Source organism: Catharus ustulatus, chromosome 2, assembly GCF_009819885.2.
Source record: "Catharus ustulatus isolate bCatUst1 chromosome 2, bCatUst1.pri.v2, whole genome shotgun sequence".
Taxonomy (NCBI): domain Eukaryota; kingdom Metazoa; phylum Chordata; class Aves; order Passeriformes; family Turdidae; genus Catharus; species Catharus ustulatus.
The window spans coordinates 123,913,949-123,937,340 of record NC_046222.1 but is presented as its reverse complement, the minus strand read 5'-3'; the positions used below and the strand labels follow the sequence as shown (position 1 = coordinate 123,937,340).

At 46.1% G+C, this 23,392-nt stretch overlaps 1 protein-coding gene across 5 annotated transcripts in view; it reads right to left on the bottom strand.

Moving 5' to 3' along the window:
* ITSN1 (intersectin 1) overlaps positions 1-23,392 on the bottom strand; it is a 106,765-nt gene that overhangs the window by 33,789 nt on the left and 49,584 nt on the right. For 3 of the 5 annotated variants that reach the window (XM_033051045.2, XM_033051047.2, XM_033051049.2), the window contains 10 exons: positions 19,416-19,503; positions 19,134-19,273; positions 13,116-13,240; positions 11,930-12,156; positions 10,880-11,001; positions 9,488-9,496; positions 5,829-6,073; positions 4,168-4,327; positions 2,799-3,004; positions 2,072-2,154 (listed from right to left, as the gene is read on the bottom strand). In XM_033051045.2, the coding sequence (XP_032906936.1) occupies positions 2,072-2,154; positions 2,799-3,004; positions 4,168-4,327; positions 5,829-6,073; positions 9,488-9,496; positions 10,880-11,001; positions 11,930-12,156; positions 13,116-13,240; positions 19,134-19,273; positions 19,416-19,503 (1,405 nt within the window). The remainder of the gene's footprint in view (positions 1-2,071; positions 2,155-2,798; positions 3,005-4,167; positions 4,328-5,828; positions 6,074-9,487; positions 9,497-10,879; positions 11,002-11,929; positions 12,157-13,115; positions 13,241-19,133; positions 19,274-19,415; positions 19,504-23,392) is intronic. The other 2 variants (XM_033051046.2, XM_033051048.2) reach the window with 1 other exon arrangement.

The following is a 23,392-nucleotide window of genomic DNA, read 5'->3' as shown; positions in this document are numbered from 1 at the left end:
CAGAACAAGGTGATTTTGAAGGTCCCTTCCAACCCAAACCAGCTGGGATTCTCTGGAATATTCACTGAGCAAGAGCAGCTGTACTTGGAAATAATTCATTATCTCCCTTGTCTCTGCTCTTCCCTCCTTTCAGTTTCTGTGCTGCTCGTGCCAGATGCAATTTAAATGTAAATGTCCCCAAAACTGAACCTGGAATTGCAGTCAGAAACTTCAGGTGTGCTGTAGGACCATACAGAAACGTTCACCTGTAACCTGCATTTGGGTTAATTGATCTCCTCTGCCTGTGATTTAATTAATCTGACTGCACTGAAGGGGATTGGGAGTTAGGGCAGCTCCTGTGGGGACATTCCTCTCCAGCTGAAGGGGCACAACTGCCAGGAATTCCCCTTTAAAACCCTTCAGAAAAAGATCTGTGAATTCTGTGCCTGTGCCCCAGGCTCCACCTTAAATTGGAGCTGACCACAAGGATCTCTGAGTGACTGTCACTGCCTTCAGTAAGAGCTCTAATGAAACACTGGGAGTGAGATTTGGGGGAAATTAAAATATTTACCAATTCCTGACACATGGACAGATTGGGCCCTCTGTGAAAACTCATTCCAGATCAGAAAATGTTACCAAAAGAATGGCAAAAAATAGAAATATTGGAAGAAGTACAAACTACAAAAAAAAATTCATATATTTTGTGGTATGTGAAATTATTCCTTCTCTATACATAACATACAACAACTGTCACTCTAATAATAATAATAATAATAATAATAATAATTCTTAATTATTCTAGAGGCAAACTGATCTGCACATGGAATTTAACACCATTTGAAGAGCACAATCTGACTTTGGCAAAAAGCAGAGTTCTTGTGTTGGATCTCTGAGTGACTGTCACTGCCTTCATTAAGAGATTTAATGACACATTGGGAGTGAGATTTGGTGGAAATTAAAATATTTACCAATTCCTGACACATGGACACATGGTGCTTACTGGGCCCTCTGTGAAAACGCATTCCAGATCAGAAAATGTTACCAAAATAATGGCAAAAACCCCAAAAAAGTAAAAACTACAAAAAAAATTTTAGAATCTTCTGTGGTATGTGAAATTATTCCTTCTCTACACACAACATACAATAACTGTTACTCTAATAATAATAATAATTCTAAACTATTGTAGAGGCAAACTGATCTGTACAAGGATTTTAACACCACTTGAACAGCACAATCTGACTCCTGATTTTGGCAAAAAGCAGAGTTCTTGTGTTGGATGTCTGAGTGACTGTCACTGCCTTCATTAAGAGATTTAATGAAACATTGGGAGTGAGGTTTGGTGGAAATTAAAATATTTACCAATTCCTGACACATGGACACATGGTGCTTACTGGGCCCTCTGTGAAAACTCATTCCAGATCAGAAAATGTTACCAAAATAATGGCAAAACACCCAGAAATATTGGAAAAAGTACAAACTACAAAAAAATAAAAATCATATATTTTGTGGTATGTGAAATTATTCCTTCTCTACACACAACATGCAACAACTGTTAATCTGATGATAATAATTCTAAATTATTCTAGAGGCAAACTGATCTGCACAAGGGTTTGAAGAGCACAGTGTGACTGCTGATTTTGGCAAAAAGCAGAGTTCTTGTGCTGGATCTCTGAGTGACTGTCACTGCTTTCAGTAAGAGCTCTAATGAAACACTGGGAGTGAGATTTGGGGAAAATTAAAATATCTACCAATTCCTGACACATGGACACATGGTGCTTATTGGGCCCTCTGTGAAAACGCATTCCAGATCAGAAAATGTTACCAAAACAATGGCAAAAACCCCAAAAAAGTAAAAACTACAAAAAAAATTTTAGAATCTTCTGTGGTATATGAAATTATTCCTTCTCTATACACAACATACAATAATTGTTACACTAACAATAATAACAATGATAATAATTCTAAATTATTCTAGAGGCAAACTGATCTGCACAAGGGTTTGAAGAGCACAGTGTGGCTGCTGATTTTGGCAAAAAGCAGAGTTCTTGTGTTCAGAGCAGAGTTAGAGGCTGCCAGGCCAGCCAGGACTCACCTTCCCCTGACACCGCTGCCTTGGCTGCTGGGGATGCTACTCTTTTCAGACTAGCAGGGCTTTCTGAGGAACCAGAATCCATGCTTTAGAAGAAAATAATGGTTATTTAAGAAATTCAATCTCTTCAGAAAAATGATTATTCTGTTTCAAACTCATAAATGCACGTGCAACCCCAAGGAACTCCCTGGGTTTTCAAAGAAGAGGCAGTAAATAAATAAAGCAAAATAAAGCTTTGAATCCTCTGGTATGTCATGGTCACACTTAAGCAAGTGCCTTAAATACAAAATTTTCTGCATCTCCTCTTTTTCCTCAGGAAAAATGATTTAAAACCATTTCTCATTTCTATTCCTAATGTTAATGTTGCTTTCACATTACAAAAAATGAGATTTTAAATGTTTAATCCTCCAAGAATAATGAGAAGTGACTTAGCTATGAGGAATACCTTTTAATTTGGGGCAGAGAGGAGCTCTGGCTTGGAGCTGTACTTCAGAAAGTCCAATACACTCAATTTGCACTTGCAAGTGACATATAATTAAGAAGGTTAATTAATCTTTTGTTAGTGAGGCACTTGGAGCACTGAGGTCAGTTTTCTTACTGCTGACACAAATGTTCAGGACTGGAAGTTAAAACCAAGTTTTACAGGGTAAGACTTTAAAATTCAAGCAGCTCTTCCTATCTCCTTGTACCCCAGCAGAGAAGGAAAGGAGAGGAAAAGCAAACCAAATACCTGGTGGATTTCCTGATGGGGCCTGAAATGAGCTTCACATAGGATTTGGGGAACCAGCCCTTCTGGCCCTGCACCTCCCCAAACCACCACATGTCCTGCTGCTCCAGCACGGTGATCACGTCGTTCTTGTTGAAGTTCAGGTGGTTGTCCTTCTTGGCTCTCCAGGGATACAGAGCCTGGGCTTGCAGCCCTTCCACTTTTTCACCCTTCAGGAAGAAAGAGAGGAGTCAGTCATGCTCCACCTTCAGCAGGAAAGCTGTTTAAGCAATTACATCCTTAGGCTGCTTAGACAGCAACAGATACAGACTGTCTCAACTAAAGCAGCAGTTAAACTTCCCAATAATTCCAGAAATGTTTACATTCACATTACAGAAATGTCCTCCTGCACTTCTGTCTGCTCACACATCATCAGTGCATCAAGATTAAATGAATTATTTTTACTTAAGATGTACATGTAATAAACCCTCATGAAGCTGATTTATGGTCCATTTCATGGAAAATGATGCTTTGCTGAACATTGTTCATGGCACATTCCAATTTCTTTTTGCTCTGGGGTGGATATTTGGCACTTCCCAAGAACAGTTTGTTGTCCCACTGAGGAAAAGGAAATGCCTGAACAGAGGGACAGAGGGCCATTGCTGTTCCACTTAACCCACTTGGGAGTGAAGGCTGTCATGGAAGTGACCCAAACCTGAAAATCTGAAAAAGCCACCCCAGATCAGCAAACCAAAAACTGCTCTGTGTGTAATCCTGCCCCTGATGTTGCCAATGGATCAAAGATCCATGGAATGGTTTGGATTGGAAGGGACCTCAAACCCCACCCATCCCAGCCCTGCTATGGCAGGGACACCTCCCACTGTCCCAGGCTGCTCCAACCTGGAACTGAACATCCCAGGGATCCATGGACAGGATCTGTTCAGGCAATTCCATCCCAGCCCCTCCCAGGGAACAATTCCTAATTGCCAAGATCCCCTCAAACCCCACAGTGAAGCCATTCCCTGTGTGCTGTCCCTGCAGCCCTTGGGAATTGTCTCTCTCCAGGTTTCCTGCAGCTCCTTCAGGCCCTGCAAGGCCACCCTGAGCTCAGCCCAAAGCTTCTCCTGTGCAGGCTGAACAATCCCAGCTGTGCCAGCCTTTCCTCCCAGCAGAGCTGCTCCATCCCTCTGCTCATCCTGGGGCTCCTCTGGGCTCTCTGAGCAGCTCCAGCTCCTCCCTGGGCTGGGGCAGGGCTGGGGCAGCTCTGCAGGTGGAGCCTCCCTGCCACCCCTCCCCTATGTCAGGTGAATGTTTTAATGCATGGACAAGGTTCCCACTTGGCTCTGCAAGCCCTTGTGGTGGCTCAGAAGATGTGGGTGAGCCCAGAGCTGACCTGGCCCAGGACAGGGGACGGGGAGGAGCCTGTGACAGTGGCAGGGGTGAAGGCCGAGCGCTGCCGGAGCTGCCCCGCGCTGGGCACGGTCAGGGAGGGCTGAGCTGCCCAGGCATCCCAGTTATCACTCTCTGCCTTCTCACTGCTGTTAGCTGGCCAGCTGCAAAGGAAAGAGAAAAGAACAATGTCATTCCTACTGTTAAAAACAGCAGGAACAAAATAAAACTCATGCAGAACAAATATTTCAATATTCTGCATTAATTTCCATGGGTGTCCACAAGCACTTGAACTGCAGCAGTGCAACTGGACACTGGTTAACCACAACTCTGCCTTCAAAAACACCCTCAAACTGATCTCCTTGTCCCTGAAGGACAGGGTTTTATTTCAATTCCTAGCTGTGTCCAAACAAACAAGTTCAACCACTGCAGGCTGCATTATGCACAGTGGAAAGAGAAATAAAAATAATAATGCTTTCCAAAACTGCTTTGAAATCTTCCCCATGAACCTCTCACATCTCTTTCCTTTAGACACAGAATCATGGAATGGTTTGGGTTTGGACCTTAAAATCCATCCAGTGCCATGGCAGGGACCCCTCCCACTGTCCCAGGCTGCTCCAGCCCCAATGTCCAACCTGGAACTGAACATTCCAGGGATCCAGGGGCAGCCACAGCTGTGCCAGGGCCTCCTATGGAGATACTAATTTATAAACATGGATTTCATGGCCAAAAGATAATTAATTGCAGTTGATAAAAGTACCCAGTGTACTGAGTTAAGACATCCAGGGAAGAGCATGTGTTCATATTGCATCAGTTTTACTAATGCTGTGAGCAGGAATTAAATCACCTCTTCATGTCATCAGCATATTGTACATAACAATAAGCAAGTTGGAAGCCTTCAGTAAGGCTTGGTGGCAATTAATGGAGAAAGGATTTAGGAGGTTGCAGGATCTGAAGGGGCTCCAGGAGAGCTGGAGAGGGATTGCTCATTAAAAGAGGAGTGGAGGGCAAGGGGGAATGGCTTCCCACTGAAAGAGAGAAACTGAAGTGGGAGATGAGGAAGGAATTGCTCCTGGCAGGGTGGGCAGGGCTGGGTGGGATCCTGGGCAGGAATTGTTCCCTGGCAGGGTGGGCAGGGCTGGGTGGGATCTTGGGCAGGAATTGTTCCCTGGCAGGGTGGGCAGGGCTGGGTGGGATCTGGGGCAGGAATTGTTCCCTGGCAGGGTGGGCAGGGATGGCACAGGGTGCCCAGAGCAGCTGTGGCTGCCCCTGGATCTCTGGAATGTTCAGTTCCAGGTTGGACATTGGGGCTGGAGCAGCCTGGGACAGTGGGAGGTGTCCCTGCCATGGCTGGGGTGGCACTGGATGGGATTTAAGGTTCCCCTAAGCCCAACCCAGCCTGGGATTCAGTGATTCCAAGGGAAGTGAACACCCTGGGATTTCCCCATGCCCACATCCCCCCCTGGGGCTGTCTCCTGCTCATGCTGTGCCCAGGCAGGAGTGATGGGAGCAGCCTCAATCCCACAGGGCTGCAATCTGAACTGATTCCTACAGAAAGCACCTTCCACTGCACAGAAAGCATTTCCAGTTTGCACTCTGGCTCCTGTGCTCAGTGCCAGCCCCAAAGGGCCCCACACTCAGGGGCTCAGCAGCACCCAGACCTACGTGGAGCTGAAGTCTGCCCAGTTGTTGGCAGCTGCAGGAGCCTCAGGAGGGGCAGGGGCTGCCAGGGGAGTGGAGCTCTCCTGCACAGACACTTTGGGAGCAGCAGAGGGCTCGGCCACGGGCTTGGCAGAGGCTGGAACTTCACTGTCTGGAATTCTCTCAGCATAGTTTGCAGGGAACCATCCAGTTTTGCCCTTCAGTTCTCCTCCAAGCCACCCTGGCTCTCCAGTCTGGCTTTCATCCACCTGCAGACACAGGAAATCAGAGAGTTAACACAACACCCTGCAAATGGAAATTTTACTGAAAATAACCCATCTCCTCTGCAGTCATGAATTTTTGCAATGCAAGAGGGCTTGAGAATTGGGGTTTTTTTGTTTTTTTTTTCTTTGTTTTTTTTTTCCATATTGAAATCTCAGAACCATGGAATGGTTTGGGTCACAAGGGACCCCACAACCTGTCCTGCTCCACCCCTGCCATGGCAGGGACACCTCCCACTGTCCCAGGCTGCTCCAACCTGGAACTGAACATCCCAGGGATCCAGGGGCAGGATCTGCTCTGGCAATTCCATCCCAGCCCCTCCCAGGGAACAATTCCTGATTCCCAAGACCCCATCCAACCCCACAGTGAAGCCATTCCCTGTGTGCTGTCCCTGCAGCCCTTGGGAATTGTCTCTCTCCAGGTTTCCTGCAGCTCCTTCAGGCCCTGCAAGGCCACCCTGAGCTCAGCCCAAAGCTTCTCCTGTGCAGGCTGAACAATCCCAGCTGTGCCAGCCTTTCCTCCCAGCAGAGCTGCTCCATCCCTCTGCTCATCCTGGGGCTCCTCTGGGCTCTCTGAGCAGCTCCAGCTCCTCCCTGGGCTGGGGCAGGGCTGGGGCAGCTCTGCAGGTGGGGTCACACCTGAGGGGCTCAGGGACACAACCCCAATCCCTTTCCTGATCCCACATTGGGGCTCAGCCCAAGGCAAGGATGGATCCCTGTCCCTGAAGATGGATCCCTGTCCCAGGGGATGGATCCCTGTCCTGGACTCTTCACAGGAGCTGCTGACAAATTCCTGTGTCTCAGGCCATGTGTTGATTCTGTGCCTCCCAGTGGAATTCACATCCACGCTCCCATTCCAGCACAAACCAAACCCTCATTCCTGTGGTTTTTGGGTCCCCCTCATCTCTCAGCCCCTGGCAGCCCAAGACAATCCCAGAAATAAAAGCACTTTGTGCTTGACCTGTTCCATGTGCTTTTCCTGCAGTGCAGAGCAAAATTTCCACTGCAGCAGAGATGGGAAAGCAGCAGGATGGGAGAGGGAAGGGCTCAGCTGAGCGTGGCTCAGGGAAAAAGGGATTAAAGCTGAGGCTGAATCATCCACACAGGGATCAGCCACCCCACGGGGCAGGAGCTGCAGTCACCACACACAGAGGACACCAACAGCACTGCAAAGGCAAATCTGGGATGTGGGGATGCTCTACAAACAGCATCTTTGAGGTGAGGCACAGACTTACAGAAACCACTGGGATTCTCCAGACATAAGGAAAAAAACCCAACCAAAAGGTTCAGGACCCATCCAGTGATTGCCTCTTCAGGAGAGGATTTGAGGCTGCAATAATTCTAAAACTGCCTGTGAGGATACTCAAATCTCTGCTTATTCAACCCAATCAAGTTCTTTATGTACACCCATGAAAAGGCACTTTGAAGGAAAATTTAAACTTCATATCAGCTCTGGTTTCCTCTTCATTCAAATACAAGTCACATCTGGTTTTGCAGTACCATATTGGAAGTTTAAATAAATTCCTTTGAATCTTTTTGAAGCTATTTTGTTTCAATTTCCTTAAATTTTTACACCCACCATCCACAAGTCCCAACAACAATCCCAGATTCTTTTTTTCCAAAATACAACCAGACTTTAAAGGGACACCTGAATATAGAATTACAGTGTGTGGGAGGTTATTTTTATTTATTCAACTGTACTTCAGAGCCACAGCTGACAACTCCTTAATTCTGTGATAGGATTGCAGCCCAGGATTCCAGACAGGATTCCATCCAGGATTCAATCCAGGATTCCAGCCAGGATTCCATCCATTATTCTAGTCAGGATCCCAGCCCAGCATTCCAGCCCAGGATTCCATCCAGGATCCCAGCCAGGATTCCATCCATTATTCCATCCAGGATTCCATCCAGGATCCCAGCCCAGGATTCCAGCCCTATTCCATCCAGGATCCCAGCCCAGGATTCCATCCAGGATTCCATCCAGAATCCCAGCCAGGATTCCATCCAGGATTCCAGCCAGGATCCCAGCCCAGGATTCCATCCAGGATTCCATCCAGGATCCCAGCCCAGGATTCCATCCAGGATTCCAGCCAGGATCCCAGCCCAGGATTCCATCCAGGATTCCATCCAGGATCCCAGCCCAGGATTCCATCCAGGATTCCAGCCAGGATCCCAGCCCAGGATTCCATCCAGGATTCCATCCAGGATCCCAGCCCAGGATTCCATCCAGGATTCCAGCCATGATTCTAGTCAGGATTCCAGCCAGGATTCCAGCTCAGGATTCCAGCCCCATTCCATCCAGGATCTCAGCCCAGGATTCCAGCCCAGGATTCCAGCCATGATTCTAGTCAGGATTCCATCCAGGATCCCAGCCCCATTCCATCCCAAGATTCCATCCAGGATTCCATCCAGGATTCCAGCTCAGGATTCCAGCCCAGGATCCCAGCCCAGGATCCCATCCAGGATTCCATCCAGCATTCCATCCAGCATTCCATCCATGATTCCATCCAGGATTCCAGCCCCATTCCATCCAGGATTCCATCCCAGGATGCCAGCCAGGATTCCAGCCCAGGATCCCAGCCCTATTCCATCCAGGATTCCATCCAGGATTCCAGATTAGGATTCCAGCCAGGATTCCAGCCCAGGATCCCAGCCAGGATCCCAGCCCAGGATTCCAGCCCAGGATTCCAGCCCAGGATTCCAGCCCAGGATTCCAGCCCAGGATTCCAGCCAGGATTCCAGCCCCATTCCATCCAGGATTCCATCCCAGGATTCCAGCCAGGATCCCAGCCCCATTCCATCCAGGATTCCATCCCAGGATTCCAGCCCCATTCCATCCATGATTCCATCCCAGGATGCCAGCCAGGATTCCAGCCCAGGATCCCAGCCCTATTCCATCCAGGATCCCAGCCTAGGATTCCAGCCCCATTCCATCCAGGATCCCAGCCCCATTCCATCCAGGAGTGGGATCCAGCCCTGGGCTCAGGCTGTCACCTCCTGCCCTCCATGACAGAACCCCTGGTCCAGGATGGGTCAGATTTTGATTTCCAGTGTGGAAATCTCCCTTTGTGTGAGGTGAGGTATCCAGGGAGCAGGGATTTGGTGGGACAGGAATCTCCCAGCTGGAGTTCAGCTGCACTGATGGCACCTGCCAGCCTCACCTAAACCCTGAGCATTGCTGTTTTCCAAGGAAAGGAACCACTGGGACCTTTGGAAGCACAGGACAAACACAGGAGGGCTGAGGGAGGAACCAAAGGCAGCATCCAAAGCAAACCCTGGCCCAGGGTGTCTGAATTACTTTTGACAAGGAGCTGGCTTTGTTAATTTGACCAAAATTTGGTGGGTTCAAAGCCAAGGGAGCCAGTTCTGGGGATGGGATGGAGCCTCCCTGGCAGCACTTACCCTTCTCACCTCCAGGGCAGGCAGGGATGCAAAGCAAGGCAGGGTTAGAGCACAGCTCAGCACTGACACAGCACCTCCCAGAGCCCCTCCAACCCTCCCTGCAGGGCAGCAGAGCCCCCAGGATCCTGCCTGGATTATGGGCAAAGCAGCTTCAGTAAAGGCAACAGAGAGGAGGGACCCTGCTGGGGCTGGCAGGGCTGAAACTGAGTCCAAAAGCAACAGATCAAAACTTAAATGGTCTCAAAGTCTCTATTTAAAGTAAGTGTTGTGCTCCTTAGAATCACATATTTTGGGGAAAAATTTTATTTCCCTGTAAATTTCTCTTTAAAAACTATTTCAGTGCTCTTTAGAATTGTATATATTGGGGAAAATGTTATTTCTCTGCAAATCTCTCTTTAAAAATTATTTCAGTGCTCTTTAGAATTGTATATATTGGGGAAAATGTTATTTTCCTGCAAATCTCTCTTTAAAATGATTTCAGCACTCCTTAGAATCACACATTTAAGGAAGAATGTTCTTTTTCCTGCAATAACAGGGATAAATATGTGCAGAACTGCCTAGAACCACATATTTTGAGGAACAACGTTATTTTCACTGCAAATCTCTATTTAAAAATGTGTCAAATGCTTCTTAAAATTTTGGGGAAATTGTTGTTTTCCCAGCAAAACAGGCATCAGCCTTGCCCAGAGAATGACCTGTAAACCCTATTTCCCAGGGAAAAAAAACATCCCAGCATTTCCCAGCAGCCTCCAGATCTCCTCTCCAAGGTTTCAGCATTTCCTGCTGCAGCTTTACAACCTGTTGTATCCTCACCAGAGCCCTCAGCAGTGACACCCAGCCAGGATTCACTCTGCATTTTCCAGAAGCCCATTCCAAGGTCACAAACACCCAATAAGTAAAAAGCCAAACCAACCCCAAAAGGTTCCATTTCCCAGAACAGTTTTTTTAAAAAAATAATAATAATTACAATTTAGGGGAGTCTACAAAGTGTATTTTTCCAAAAATCCACTGTTACTAAACTGAGCTAAAATGTAAAAGCTCTTAAAATCAATTTTGTTGAATGCTGTTGGGAATACACTTCCCCCAGTAAAAAATATTTAAGAATTCCCCCAGGAATTTTCATTCTGCACATTAAGAACATACTAATGATTAATTAGTGTTAATATCCATTTAATCCCTGCAGCCATGAACCAGGGAATTTATAAATTAGACAGACAAAAGCAAACCTTGCTTCAGGGTTTGACACAACACATCCCTGAAAAACTGCAAATTATTCAATACAACTACAACCAAATGTTTGGGATTTGAAGTTCCCTTTCTTGCCAATAAAACTGCAGTGAGCCATGGCAGAAGCTGAAGGATTTCCCAAGGAATGTCCCAGCCCCTGCTTACCATGACAATGTCCCCAGGCTGGATGGTGATCTCGTCGTGGCTTCTGGATTCAAAAGGATACAGAGCTCTGTAATACACTATTTTTACATCCTCCTGAGCAGAAATGGTTAGAGGAGCTTTCTCTGAGCAAAGGAAACAAACACACAGATACAGAGAGAAGAAATCAAACCAGCTGGTTTTTAAACACTTCAAAAATGGGGTGGAAGTGGAGACAGCAATCACCAAACCTGGCAGGGTCTGCAGAAGCACCTTATCCCCTTTGCACACAGGGGAAATACAAAAATTGATTATTTAAATGCCATTTTCTTATTATTTCTTTCCCACAGCAGGAAAATCATAGAAACACAGAATGCCTGGGTTGGGAGGGCCCTTAAAGCCCATCCAGTGCCATGGCAGGGACACCTCTCACTGTCCCAGGTGGCTCCAAGTCCCAGTGTCCCACCTGGCCTTGGACACTGCCAGGAACTGGGAGCCCACAGCCCCTCTGGGCAGGATTTAGTCACAAAAGTCATGCAATCCTTTGGACAAATATTTAAACCAGTTTTACATTCCCAAACAGTTCTTGTGTGCATGCAAGCCACTTAAGAGGGAAGCAGGATTCCCAATAGAGGCAAAAGTCAGGAAAAAGCTCTCAGCTGAAAGTGACTGTGAGAGCAGAAAAAGGGGGAATAAATCTTAAATTTCAAATCATTTGTCCAGCAAACAAAGGAAGCAGGAAAAGAAAAGGATGACTAAAAAACATACTGTTCCTGCTCTGAAAAATCCCAAGGCATGTATCCCACAGCAAAATAAAAATAAAAACACAAAATAGTTTTTCACACCTTGCATGCAGCCCCTTCCAGCTGAGATTCCCCTTCCCTTGCCCTGCAGCCTCAGGGCAACACCAGTGATGCCACCAGAACCACTGTGGAGCCTGGAGCTCAATCCATGCATGATTTACTTTACCAAGGCTCCCAGCCCAGCCCTGAACAGCACCTTGTTCAGTGTGAGAGGGGGAAAGGGAAGAGCTGAGGGGTCCCAAGCAGTCCCTGCTGTGCTGTTGGACCCTACCTGCGTTGGACCACGGGGCCTGGCCAGGCTTGCTGGGCTCCTGGTGGGGCTGGAAGAGTTTGCTCAGCTTCTCCTGCATCTCCTGTTTCCCCTTGTCCTCACTTTCCTTCTTCTTGGGCAGCTCTTCCCTTTTTTGCTTGTCATCTTCCTGGGGTTTTTTTTGCCACTGTGGTTCCTCCTCTGGCTGTCCCCGCTCCAGCCGCGGTTTGTCCCGGTCCTGGACCCTCCTGGGGGACATTGGGGGGTCAGAGCCACTCCAACCAAAGCCACCAAAGCTTCTGGGTCATCTCCAGAACCAAGGGGCTTCTTTAGGGCTTTTCTGTGCCATAACTTTATTCTGGTGAGGTATCAACCACTCCCCAGCACCTCCTTGCACTGGGGATGATTCCCAGAAATCCCAAACTCAGGGAATGCTTTGGGTTGGAAGGGACCTTAAAGATCCAAACCAAGGTAAGGGAAAAGCAGGAATCAGAACATGTGGCCATCCTTATCCTCATGTTGAGGGGCAAGGAGGAGAACTATTTCCAAGTTTTTCACAGCACTCCAGAGAATTACTTGGAATATTTCTCATTCCCAACTGCCAGAGTTGACCATTCCTTCCCCTCCACCAGAGGACAAGGCATCAAGAAATGAATAAACATTCTCTGCTGGAAACTATTTGCCACAGTAAAGATAATTCTGAAGAAGGCCCAAAGTGCTCCAGTGTGTTCCATGGCCTATTCCACCCCTGGAATTCCTTCAGGATTAGAGACAAATGCTGAGAAGCAGCAGCTCCTCACACACTTGGTGTGCTATAAAGAACAGACTTTGTCCAAGGACAATGTGAATCCCTGGAAATCTGAGCAGGAATGTGAATTCCTGATCAAAAACACTGTGAGGAAAAAAACTAATTCATGGAATCCTGGAATCCCTGAGGCTGGAAAATCCCTCCCAGCCCAGGCAGTCCCAGCTGTCCCCATGGCCACCTTGTCACCCTGAGTGCCACCTCCAGGTGCCACCTGCAGGGATGGGCGCTGCAAACCTCCCTGGGCAGTGCCAATCCCTGAGCTCCCTTTCCATGGGGAAATTCCACTCCCAAGCATCAGGGTGGCACTGGAGGACACAAACCTCACCTGCACCCCAGGAATATTTTCCAGGAGATGCCAGGGCAGGTGTTACATTCAGGGCTCCATTAAAGCAGTTTTACCTCTGAGCTTCTTTTTGTTTTTCCAGCTCCACTGTCTTCCTTTCCTGTTCCTTCTGTTTCAACCTCTCAGCTTCCAAGCTCTTCTGCTTCTGGAGCTGCTGTTTGTTATGGATTTCTCTCAGCTCCTGGATTAAAAAAAAAGGCAAAGAGGTGTAAACATCCCCTCTGGGAATCAGAACTGATGGCCCCCAAGAGTTCCCTGTGAGGAGACAGCTCCTGCCAGTGCTTGGGGATCTCTCAGACTCACACTCTGCCAAATGCAAACATTCCAGAGTCATTCCCACCACCTACTGTTCTCCTGGTTTTATCCATTCAAGGGTTAGGAAAGCAGAAAATCTTTCAATGGGACTCTGAAAAATGGGCAAAGCTTAATCTGAACAGTCACTTCTGTTTTATTTCGTTTGTTGGTTTGTGGAATTCATTTATTAAATTCCATACACAAATCTGCCCTCTGAGCTCTCACAACAGCAACTCAATAAGTTTCATTTGCTAATTAATGCTGATTTACTAAAGAACCTTCAGGGCTTATCCAGGAGACTGAAATCCTTAAGGAATGTCTTTGGGCTGAATCATGGGACAGAGTGTTCATTCATATATAAATCAGTTTTTCTTCAATTGCCCGAAAAATTAGAATATAAATAATACCATAATATTTTCCTCAAGATTTGTTCTCTGCATTAACAAATCCAACTTTTATCTGGAATTTCTTATCATAACCTGGAATTCTGCATCTGAACTGCTCAGCATTACAGTTGGAAAAGGGAAAATTTTCCTATAACCACTGAGGATTTTCACTGAAAATAGTTCACTTTAAAAATTGGTATATTTTCATGAAAATATGCCACAGGTGAAATTGAAACAGTTAACCTTGGAAGTATTTGGATGGTTTTTCAGAAATTCCCAATCTACAAACCACAGGAAGTTCTCCTGTAAAACTCCTCATGCACTGACCCAAATGAGAAAATTGCATAAAAAATAAATTGAAGTGATTCAAACCCACTGGATACAGGGTTGAAAGTTTCAAAAGGGAAGCTGATCCTTGTGACCCAGGTCTCAGTTTTATTGCATTAATGCTCCTCACTTTTAAATTCAATGAAAACTGAGCTCAGCATCATTAAAGAGAGAATCAGTTCTCAGGGAATTTGGAATTAGAGAGACATTTAAATAATCACTTCAGTTTTCCACAGACATTTTAACTATTCCCTCCCAGCCAGGCTGATGTGCTGGGTCAGTGCTCTGTGAAAGGATTTTTCTGTGACAGAACTGTGTGTTAAGAAAACCAAACCTAGTTCATAGTGCTGGCACTGGTTGGAGCATTTTTGGAGATTAAAAAATCTCATGTACATCACTTCTGGGTCAGGAGGAAACAAAGATGTGCTGGGAGGATGGGGCAGGGAGAGCCAGCATCTCCCATGTCCTGCTGAACAAAATTCTGCTAAAATTTCAACAGCCAAGGCATTTCCAGCACAGCCACAGCTCCCACTGCTGAACAAAATTCTGCTAAAACCTGAACAGCCAAGGCATTTCCAGCACAGCCACAGCTCCACTCCTGAACAAAATTCTGCTAAAACCTGAACAGCCAAGGCATTCCCAGCACTTATCCTGCACAGCCACAGCTCCAACTCCTGAATCCTGAACAGAATTCTGCTAAAACCTGAACAGCCAAGGCACTTCCAGCACTCATCCTGCACAGCTCCCACTCCTGCTGCAATCCCAAAACCACAATGCTGGCATTCAGAAACATGGGAGTTTTGAGATTTTTGATATTAATTCTTAAGGGAATACTGGTTTTGATCTGAGGCCTTGGAGGAGGTTTTTAAATTTGAGTGATGGATTAAAATCACTGATGTGTAGTTAAATAGAATGTGTGATTTCATATAGTGAAAAATCTGAAATCTGAGGTTTTTATAATACAGTAATAGGTATGGGACAAGATGGAGGTTTTAGGGTGTTGTTTCTTTTTGTTGTCTGTGTTCCATGATTTTAAGTAGTAATTTTTGGTTGGATAGTTAGTACTGTATTGTGGGTTACAGGAGTTTAGTTACTGGTTTAAAAGTAAAAATATTCTAGGTGTTATTTTTTATTTGATTATTTAGCTTTAAAAGACTTTGTACTAGCTTGAGTCACTTCCAATTTGTTTGCTTTTAGCTGGTAGCTAGAAGTGTTGCAGACCTCTCTGTGTTTTAGATAAATTTTAATAAACAACTAAGCTTGAATGAAAAAATTTGTTTCCTTTGTGTTTTTAATTCTGGCTCTGAGTGAAGACAGAAAAAAGTGAAGCCAGAAAAAAATGAAGCCAAGCCACTGATTAAGGGGTGTAGTTACAACTTTTCCAATTTACCTTCAACACCCCAAGGCTTTGCTCATTCCTGGGGTGCAGGACAAGGAATGCCTTACCTTAACAGCAGAGGAATTGTGACCCTGGCATTGAAATCCAAACAGACCAAGGAGGATGTGAGATGTTACAGCAGCCACGTTCATAATATTGAATAGGAGTTACAGCATTTCACAGAGCACAGCAATATTCACTATATACAATATTCATGATATACAGTATTTGCTATAAAACCTTTCATGGTTTTGGAGAAATGGAGTTGTTTGGGCCCAGATTTTTGACAGAAAGACAACAGGACTTGGGATATCCAGGGATTACAGTCCAAGGCTGCCATCAGATCTTGTCCCCTTGAGCCCAGCAGAGAATCTGGCCCCAGAGGGAAGGGCCCTGCAGCTCTGTGCTCCCTGAACTTTTCCAGAGCAGCCCTTCCCTGCCCCATTCCCAGCTCCCAAAGCCTCTGGCTGGCCTTGGCAGACAATTCCTCCCCTCACTCCACCCTGGGGGATTTTGGGCAAAGGAAGGAAGCTGCCACCTCTGTCCTACCTGGAATCACAGATCACAGGGATGTGTAGGGACACTTCCCATCCAAGTATTTGCTTTTTAAAAATTCTGAAAATCATCACCAAAACTGGCAATTTACTTAAACTCTTGAAGTTCCAGATAAGCAAAAGACAAAAATAACTGACCAGAGCTGTGCCCAAGCTGCATTTCCAGGCACACTCCTCACACAGGCAGTAAGGATCAGGTAAAAAACAGTGCTGAACTCTCCTCTCTGCTTTTGTTCTGGTGCTGGCACCCCTTAGCAAACACTGAGCCACTGAAACACTGCACACTCATCTGCTGAGGGAAAGTGAAGCACATAACTGACTCAGAGAGAGCTGGGTCCTGCCTGGGCAGGGCATGCAGACCTTTGGGAAGGAGTGGAAGTGCTGGATGCAGCCCAGGAGGAGCAACAGGCACTGCAGCATTGCCTCTTCCACTGCCACTGACTGGAAGAAAGAAATGCTGAGATGTAAAGAGGAGCTGGGAGCAGAGGTGCCCTGCTGACACACACACAGCACTGACAGCCACAGGACACACACAGCACTGCACAGCCTCAGCCCACGGGGGCACTGGGGGTAATTCTCAGCAAAACTATTGCAGAAACATGGATTCATTCCTTGGGCAGCAACAGCAGCAAGAAATTCTGGATTCTTCCATGTTCTAGGGAATTGGGGCTTGGAGACTGCAGTCACATGGAGTCTTAAGCTGGGAGTTTAGATCCTGGATATTGGGAGGGAATTCTTTATCCAGGGCTGGCACAGGGTGCTCAGAGCAGCTGGGGCTGCCCCTGGATCCCTGGAATGTTCAGTTCCAGGTTGGACACTGGGGCTGGAGCAGCCTGGGACAGTGGGAGGTGTCCCTGGGGTGGATTTAAGGTCCCTCCAACCCAAACATTCCATGATCCTAATAAAAAACAAGTGACCAGCTCCATTTTACTGACACCTGTATCAATATTAATTAACAGATCTCTAGGGTGAGATTTTTAAAGAGAACAGAAGTTTCACTCCTTCAACCCTGAGACACAAAGTGGCCAAACTTTCAGGCTTGTAACAAACTCAGTCACTTCACAGCCAAATGCAGCCCAATCACAAGATTGTTGTGTCATAAAATGCCAAAAAATCTCATTTGAAAGGATACCTGAGCACCAACAATCTCCTGAAACCAAGGGGTTCTACCTAGAGACATCCAACACCACAATTCAAGTGACCTGGTTTGAAATATTAATAACATTCTGTAAGCCTGAAAGCTGTTGGTGGAAATGCACCAAATCCTATAAATATTTCCAACTCCAAAGGACTCATCAGAAGGAACTGAAATCAGTTGTTTTGGAGAGATGACAAAAATACCCAGCAGAAAACAAAATAATCTCATTTATCTCCCTAATCACTCCAATGATTTAAGGCACAGCAAAGATGATGTAATTTAACACTTGTATAAAGTATTCACTTATCACAGAACATAAAAACATGGAGACAAATCCAGAGTACTCAGTGAACTGCTGTGGTTTGGAAAAGTTCCTGGTAAACTCAATTACCTTGATTAAAAGCAGAGTTTGTAATTTATTTGTTTGATACAAATATATTTTTAAAAAGAAGATTTCCATCTTTCCCATCTTGACCTATTGTCCCTTAATTTACAAGAAACCTTTCTCATATTTAGAGCTCAGATTTGGAGGAATTGTTGAGGCACAATTTGAAATATTTCCAATTTCTTTGTGAGCTGCCTGATAGTGACACAGATGGCACCACAGGACACACCCAGGATCTGAGAACTCAACAAGTTCTTCTGCTATTTAGGGAAATTATTAATTTAGCATTTTTACAAGCCAATTTCTACCTATTGTCAATGTCAGTCACTTTTCCACTGGTGGTTCCTAAAAGTTGTCACAGATTTTTGATTTTTTAGGTAACTGAGTGAGAATTATGGAAGTTCATAATGACCTGGCTTGGAGTGAAAGGATCACCTAAGAGAGAATTGTGTTCTCTGTGAGTGGAGAGCTCCTACTGCAGACAAATGGATTTATAAAGAGTTTTTAGCCTGACAGAAAGCTCACACATCTGTGTGCAAACTTGGAGATAAGAAATGCTGACTTAGAAATGCCATGGAATGGGACAGATATTGTTGAGAGAGAAATGGAGCTGGAAAAAGGATGGCCTTGCAAATAAAACTAAATATTTGGAGAAATAGAACTGTGGAAGATGCATTGTAGTAGAACCCACAGGGTGATTTTAGATAATTGGCTTTAAGGCATTTTACAGACAAAAGCTGATAGGCCAGGAAATGTTTATAATGTGTTGTAATTAGGGAATAGTTGAGTTTTAATTGTGATGTCATAAATTGTATTCAATCCCACCTCAATTTTTTATTTAATCCAAGTCTATGAACTTTCATTAAACTCCATCAGTGTCTCTGTCACAGTGATTTTCCTGCTGAATGCTTGTGGCACAATTTGTGACACCTTGCAGGAAATGGAGCATTTTTGGTCAGCTTCCAGGAGAACCCACCAGTGGAATTAGCAGATAAAGTACTTGTACACTGGAATATTTTATGAAAAAATGAATGCTATTAAAAGTTTGGTACCACAGATTGATTTCCAATTTCTCTCTGCAGAACCCTGGTATTGCTGGTGCAGAATTACACAAAAAAAAAAATCACAGTTTTAACAAAGAATGAACAGTAAAGCATGAAACCACAAACCACAGGCAGCTACACTGGGGGACAAGCAGGAGCACACAGAGCAGATAACAGTTCTGGGTGGCAGTAGAAAATCAAGTCTCTTTTATTCAAGATTTCAATCTGAACTCCTGATTCCAGCACATTTGCTGACCTTGTCCTGCACCTCTTGGATGCAAAAGCCCAGAAATTGGTAATTTCATTTTTACCATCACAGATTTGGAATCAGGGCTCAAATTTCCTCCTGAAGAGACTCTGCAGATTAAAGTGATTCAAACCTTGAGTTTGAAAGCTGAGCAGCATTTTCTTAAAAATAAAATACAAATTAAATAAAAACCTCAACAGGCAGATTTGAGAATGCTCCCCAAAGTGACACTCTCCATCATTTCAGTTCATTTTTCTCCCCACAATCAGATTAGAAAATAATTAACTGAACATTGAGAAAGGTTTAAGGAGTGCTGGGTTACCTTCAGCTGATTATTGAAAATATCAATTTCCTGCAGTTTAGACCTGGTTTCCTTCTCCACCTCGTCCAGCTGCTCCCGGAGCTGCTGCCGTGCCAGTTCCTTGGCTTCCAGGGCTCTTTTGATGGTGAGAAGGGAATCCCCTGGTTGGAACACAGGGTTAAGTCAGAGTTTTCTTCAGAAAGCAACATTTTCTCACGTGCATCCTGCATCACACCAGCTGCAGGGCACACTGCAGGGAGGGAAGGTCCTGCCCAGCTCAGGCACACCCCAAACTGTACTCACTGTGCAAACTGTTCTGCTGGACCTGCTTGAGCTGGTCATTGAGCAGCTGCTTCTCTGGGATCAGCCTGCCCAGCATCTGCTGGGACTCCTGGAGCAGGCAGGGAAACAAGAACAGAAACAGGCACAAAGCTGAGTGAGGGGCAGCTCCAGCCAGGAGACCTCTCATTTTCATTGCTTTACTTCACCCCTCACTGAATGAGGTATTATTGTTATTATTATTATTATTATTGTTATTGTTATTCTTATTGCTCTGTATGATTGCTTTTATCCAAGCACTGCCTGTGGGATATCCCCACAGGTCCCAGACATTCTCTGCCAGTGCACAAGAGTGGAAACATCAAATTGATCTCATTCTCATTGGCTTGGAATTACCCAAAACTGAGGGCAGAGAGACAAGGCTAAATTAAAGGAAATGTTCAAACAAGCACTTACCACATCTTTAATTCTGATTTTAATAGATGAAACACAGAATCCCCAAATCCCTGGGGCTGGAAAATCCCTCCCAGGTCACCCAGTCCCAGCTGTCCCCACCTTGTCACCCTGAGTGCCACCTCCAGGTGCCACCTGCGGGGATGGGCACTGCAAACCTCCCTGGGCAGTGCCAATCCCTGAGCTCCCTTTCCATGGGGAAATTGCTGCTGCTGTCCCCCCTGAGCCTGCCCTGGCCCAGCCTGAGGCCGTTTCCTCTTCCCTGGGAGCAGACCTGATCCCTCCCAGTTGCACCCTCCACTAATACTTAATTAATAATATTAATAACAGTGTTAATGATTAGTAACTTAGGAATAGAAAGACAAATATTTTCAGGAAGAGAAAAGAAAGATTTTCCTTTCAAAGGAATATATTCTGCCCAAAAGCCATGAAACACCATCCCTGTGGGATGAGAATCCCTGAGTCCTCAATCTCTGCACTCAGAGCTCTTGCAAGAGGATTCTGATTTCTCTCACACTCAGCACATGGTTGGAAGTTTGTGAACTGCTGTGCTACAGGGGTCCCTGCAGAAGATCTCTCCCTTTGAAGGATCCTGTAAATGCATTTCCTGCAGAACCCTGGTCCCTTGCAGAGCAGGAAGTGCCACCTCACACACTTCTCTGAAGCCTGCACCTCCCAGCCCAAGTTGCCAAAACACTTCAGCAGCATGAGGTGAAACAACACCTGAGTATCAACATCCCATCTTTCCTACAAACCCTGGAGCTTCTCTGAGCAGCTCTCTGGAGTTGCAGGCTCTTGAGGAATCAAGCAGCTGACAGCTTCCATTTGTCATGGAGCACTGCAAATGACACCACTCATGCTAAGAATAAATGTCCCCTGATCCCTGAACACCACAGTGACCCCAGGGGTGCCGTGGGCTCCTCATCCCTGGCAGTGCCCAAGGCCAGGCTGGACACTGGGGCTGGAGCAGCCTGGGACAGTGGGAGGTGTCCCTGCCATGGGAGGTGTCATTGCCATGGCAGGGGTGGCTCTGGTGGGATTTAAAGTCCATCCCAACACAAGCCATTCTGTGATCCCACAATCCCACAATTCCACAAGAAGTTTTCATTTTGGCTCCAAGAAGCCAGGATTGAGTGCACTGCCCTGGCTTTGGGCTGTCCCACTTTCCTCCTGCCAGACCCTGATGGGGCTCTGCAGTGCCCAGCTCAGCTCTGAGCATTAAACAACAACTGCAGCCTCCTGTGAGCTCCTTGTGCTCCAGAAAACACCCTGAGACAGCACACAGCACAGCCAAGGACTTCAGGAATTCACAAGCAGCAAAATTGAGATTACCTACAGGCTGGATTATGAGGAGCTGCACGTGTCTCTCACTGCTCAGCTGCAGGGTCTGACACAGCCACAGAGCCTTCCCAGGGAATTCCCAAAAGCTGGATTCCCCAAATCCTCCCCTCACTGGGACAGAACCCTCTCCAGTGCTGGGGACTGCTCTGGATGGCTCAGTTAAAGATCAGAAGCTTCTGGAAAGGTTCCAGAGGAGGGACAGGGGATGGGGAAGGGTCTGGAGGGGCCCCACGAGGTCACTTGGTCAGTGCAGCCTGGAGCAGCCTGAGGTCAGGGACAGCACCAGGCAGAGGCTGGAGCTGTTCCAGGAGGGATTTAGGGTGGGTTTTAGGGCAAGGTTCTTCCCCCAGGGAATGGGCACAGAGCTCCAGGAGCTGCCAGGGATGCCCAGGCTGGGATTTTGTGGGGGCTGGGACTGGGTGATCCCTGAGGGTCTATTCCAGCTCAGGATATTCCATGACTGCCATCCTGGGACTCTTACCTGCCCGAAACAAATGGGAAACAGCAATATCCACAATATCCACAATATCCACACAATTTACAGCCTTGCTCTGGTGGGGGTTCCCTGCCCAGGCAGGGGGTGGGGGAGCTTTCAGGTCCCTTCCAAACCCAAGCCCTCTGTGTTTCTGTGATTCTGAGAATGCTGCAGACCAACCAAGCAGCAGAATGGACATCAGCATGAAACAGAAATTCTCCTTCTCCAAGTACAAAAAGCAGCACAGGACTGCATTTGAGGGTGGAATGTGATCACAACATCAGCTGCTTTGTTTGCAAAGGCCAGAGCACTTGCACACATCCCAGATTACTCAACACACCGAATAGTTTGGGGAGTGTGTAAGGACAGAGAATGCCAGGGGATCAGGAAGGGCAAGGCCTGCTTCCTGAAAGCACACTCAGCCATGGAAGAAGCATCTGGCCAAGAACAGCCACCACATGGATTCCACACCCCTTCCTTGTGCTGAAGAAACAGATGAGAGAAATTAATGGCAGAAACTCTGGAAACTCGTGCAACAAAAAAGGCCAAGAGTTGAGTAACGTCCCACGTGGCAGAGGAAATCAAAACCCAGCTCCTGCCCCTTGGACAAGGGAAAATCTCCTTAAATCACCTGGGAGCCAAAGGAGGTAAAGGAGCCCTGCAGTACTGAGCACAGATGTGCCTCAAACACAGCCCAGGAGAGCAGGATCCCTCTGGGCATCCCTGCAAGCAGCACAGAGCAGAGCTGGCACACATCGCCCTCAGCAGCATCAGCTGGGACTCCACTTCTTCCACAAGTTTCATTAAACTGCAACTTGGAAGTAATTAATAGGCTGAAGAATAATTACTCCTCTGAACTAACTCATCTTCCCACAGGAATGTCAGATGTATTAAACAGAACTATTCCCAATGAAGATATATCACCCTACAAAGATAATGACAATATTGACTTTTTAACTTATTTGAGAGTTTAGAGGATGAAAACCTCCTTTTATAAAACTCATTTACATCTTCAGTCTGTCCTCTACAGATGAGATTAAAAAAATACAGGATATTTGAAAAAATAATATTTCTTTCAGGAAAAAGTTTTAAGGTCCTCCCCAGACAAAACGTGGCCTTTTGTCCTAAGTAGTGACATTTTCTGGGATCACAACTGGGACAAAAACACCTCAAGTGACACTAAGGGAAATATCAGTGGTGGAGACAATGAGAGCAGGCATCACCACACAGCCACAGCTATTGCTGCCAAACCACCTCAAAGCCCAAACCCAAGAGAACAAGTGCCAGGGGAAGCAGGAGTGAGCTGGGATGGAGGAGCAGGGCAAGGTTTTAGGGCAGGTTTTACACCTCAGCTCCATCACTGTGAGATTCTTTGTACAAACACACTGGGAGCCCCCATGACCAAGAATTAATTTCAAGCCCTATGAAGTATTTAATAAAGAGAAGAATACTACAAATACTACAGCCCATTGAAAAAAACAAACTCTAAAGAATATTCTTTCACCAAAGGCAGACACCTACTCAGCTCCAACTCCAATGTGACAGAATTTTATATCAGTAAGAAAAGCAAATGCCAGAGTTAGATCAGCAACTCCCTCCTTTCACTGGGAACTGCCATTTTGAAAGTTCATTATTTTTTATAATTAAAAAAATTAACAAGTCACTTCACTGCAGCCAGTTCTTTCCCCCAGGACACAAACAGCAAAATCCACCCTGGGCAATTTCCTTCTCC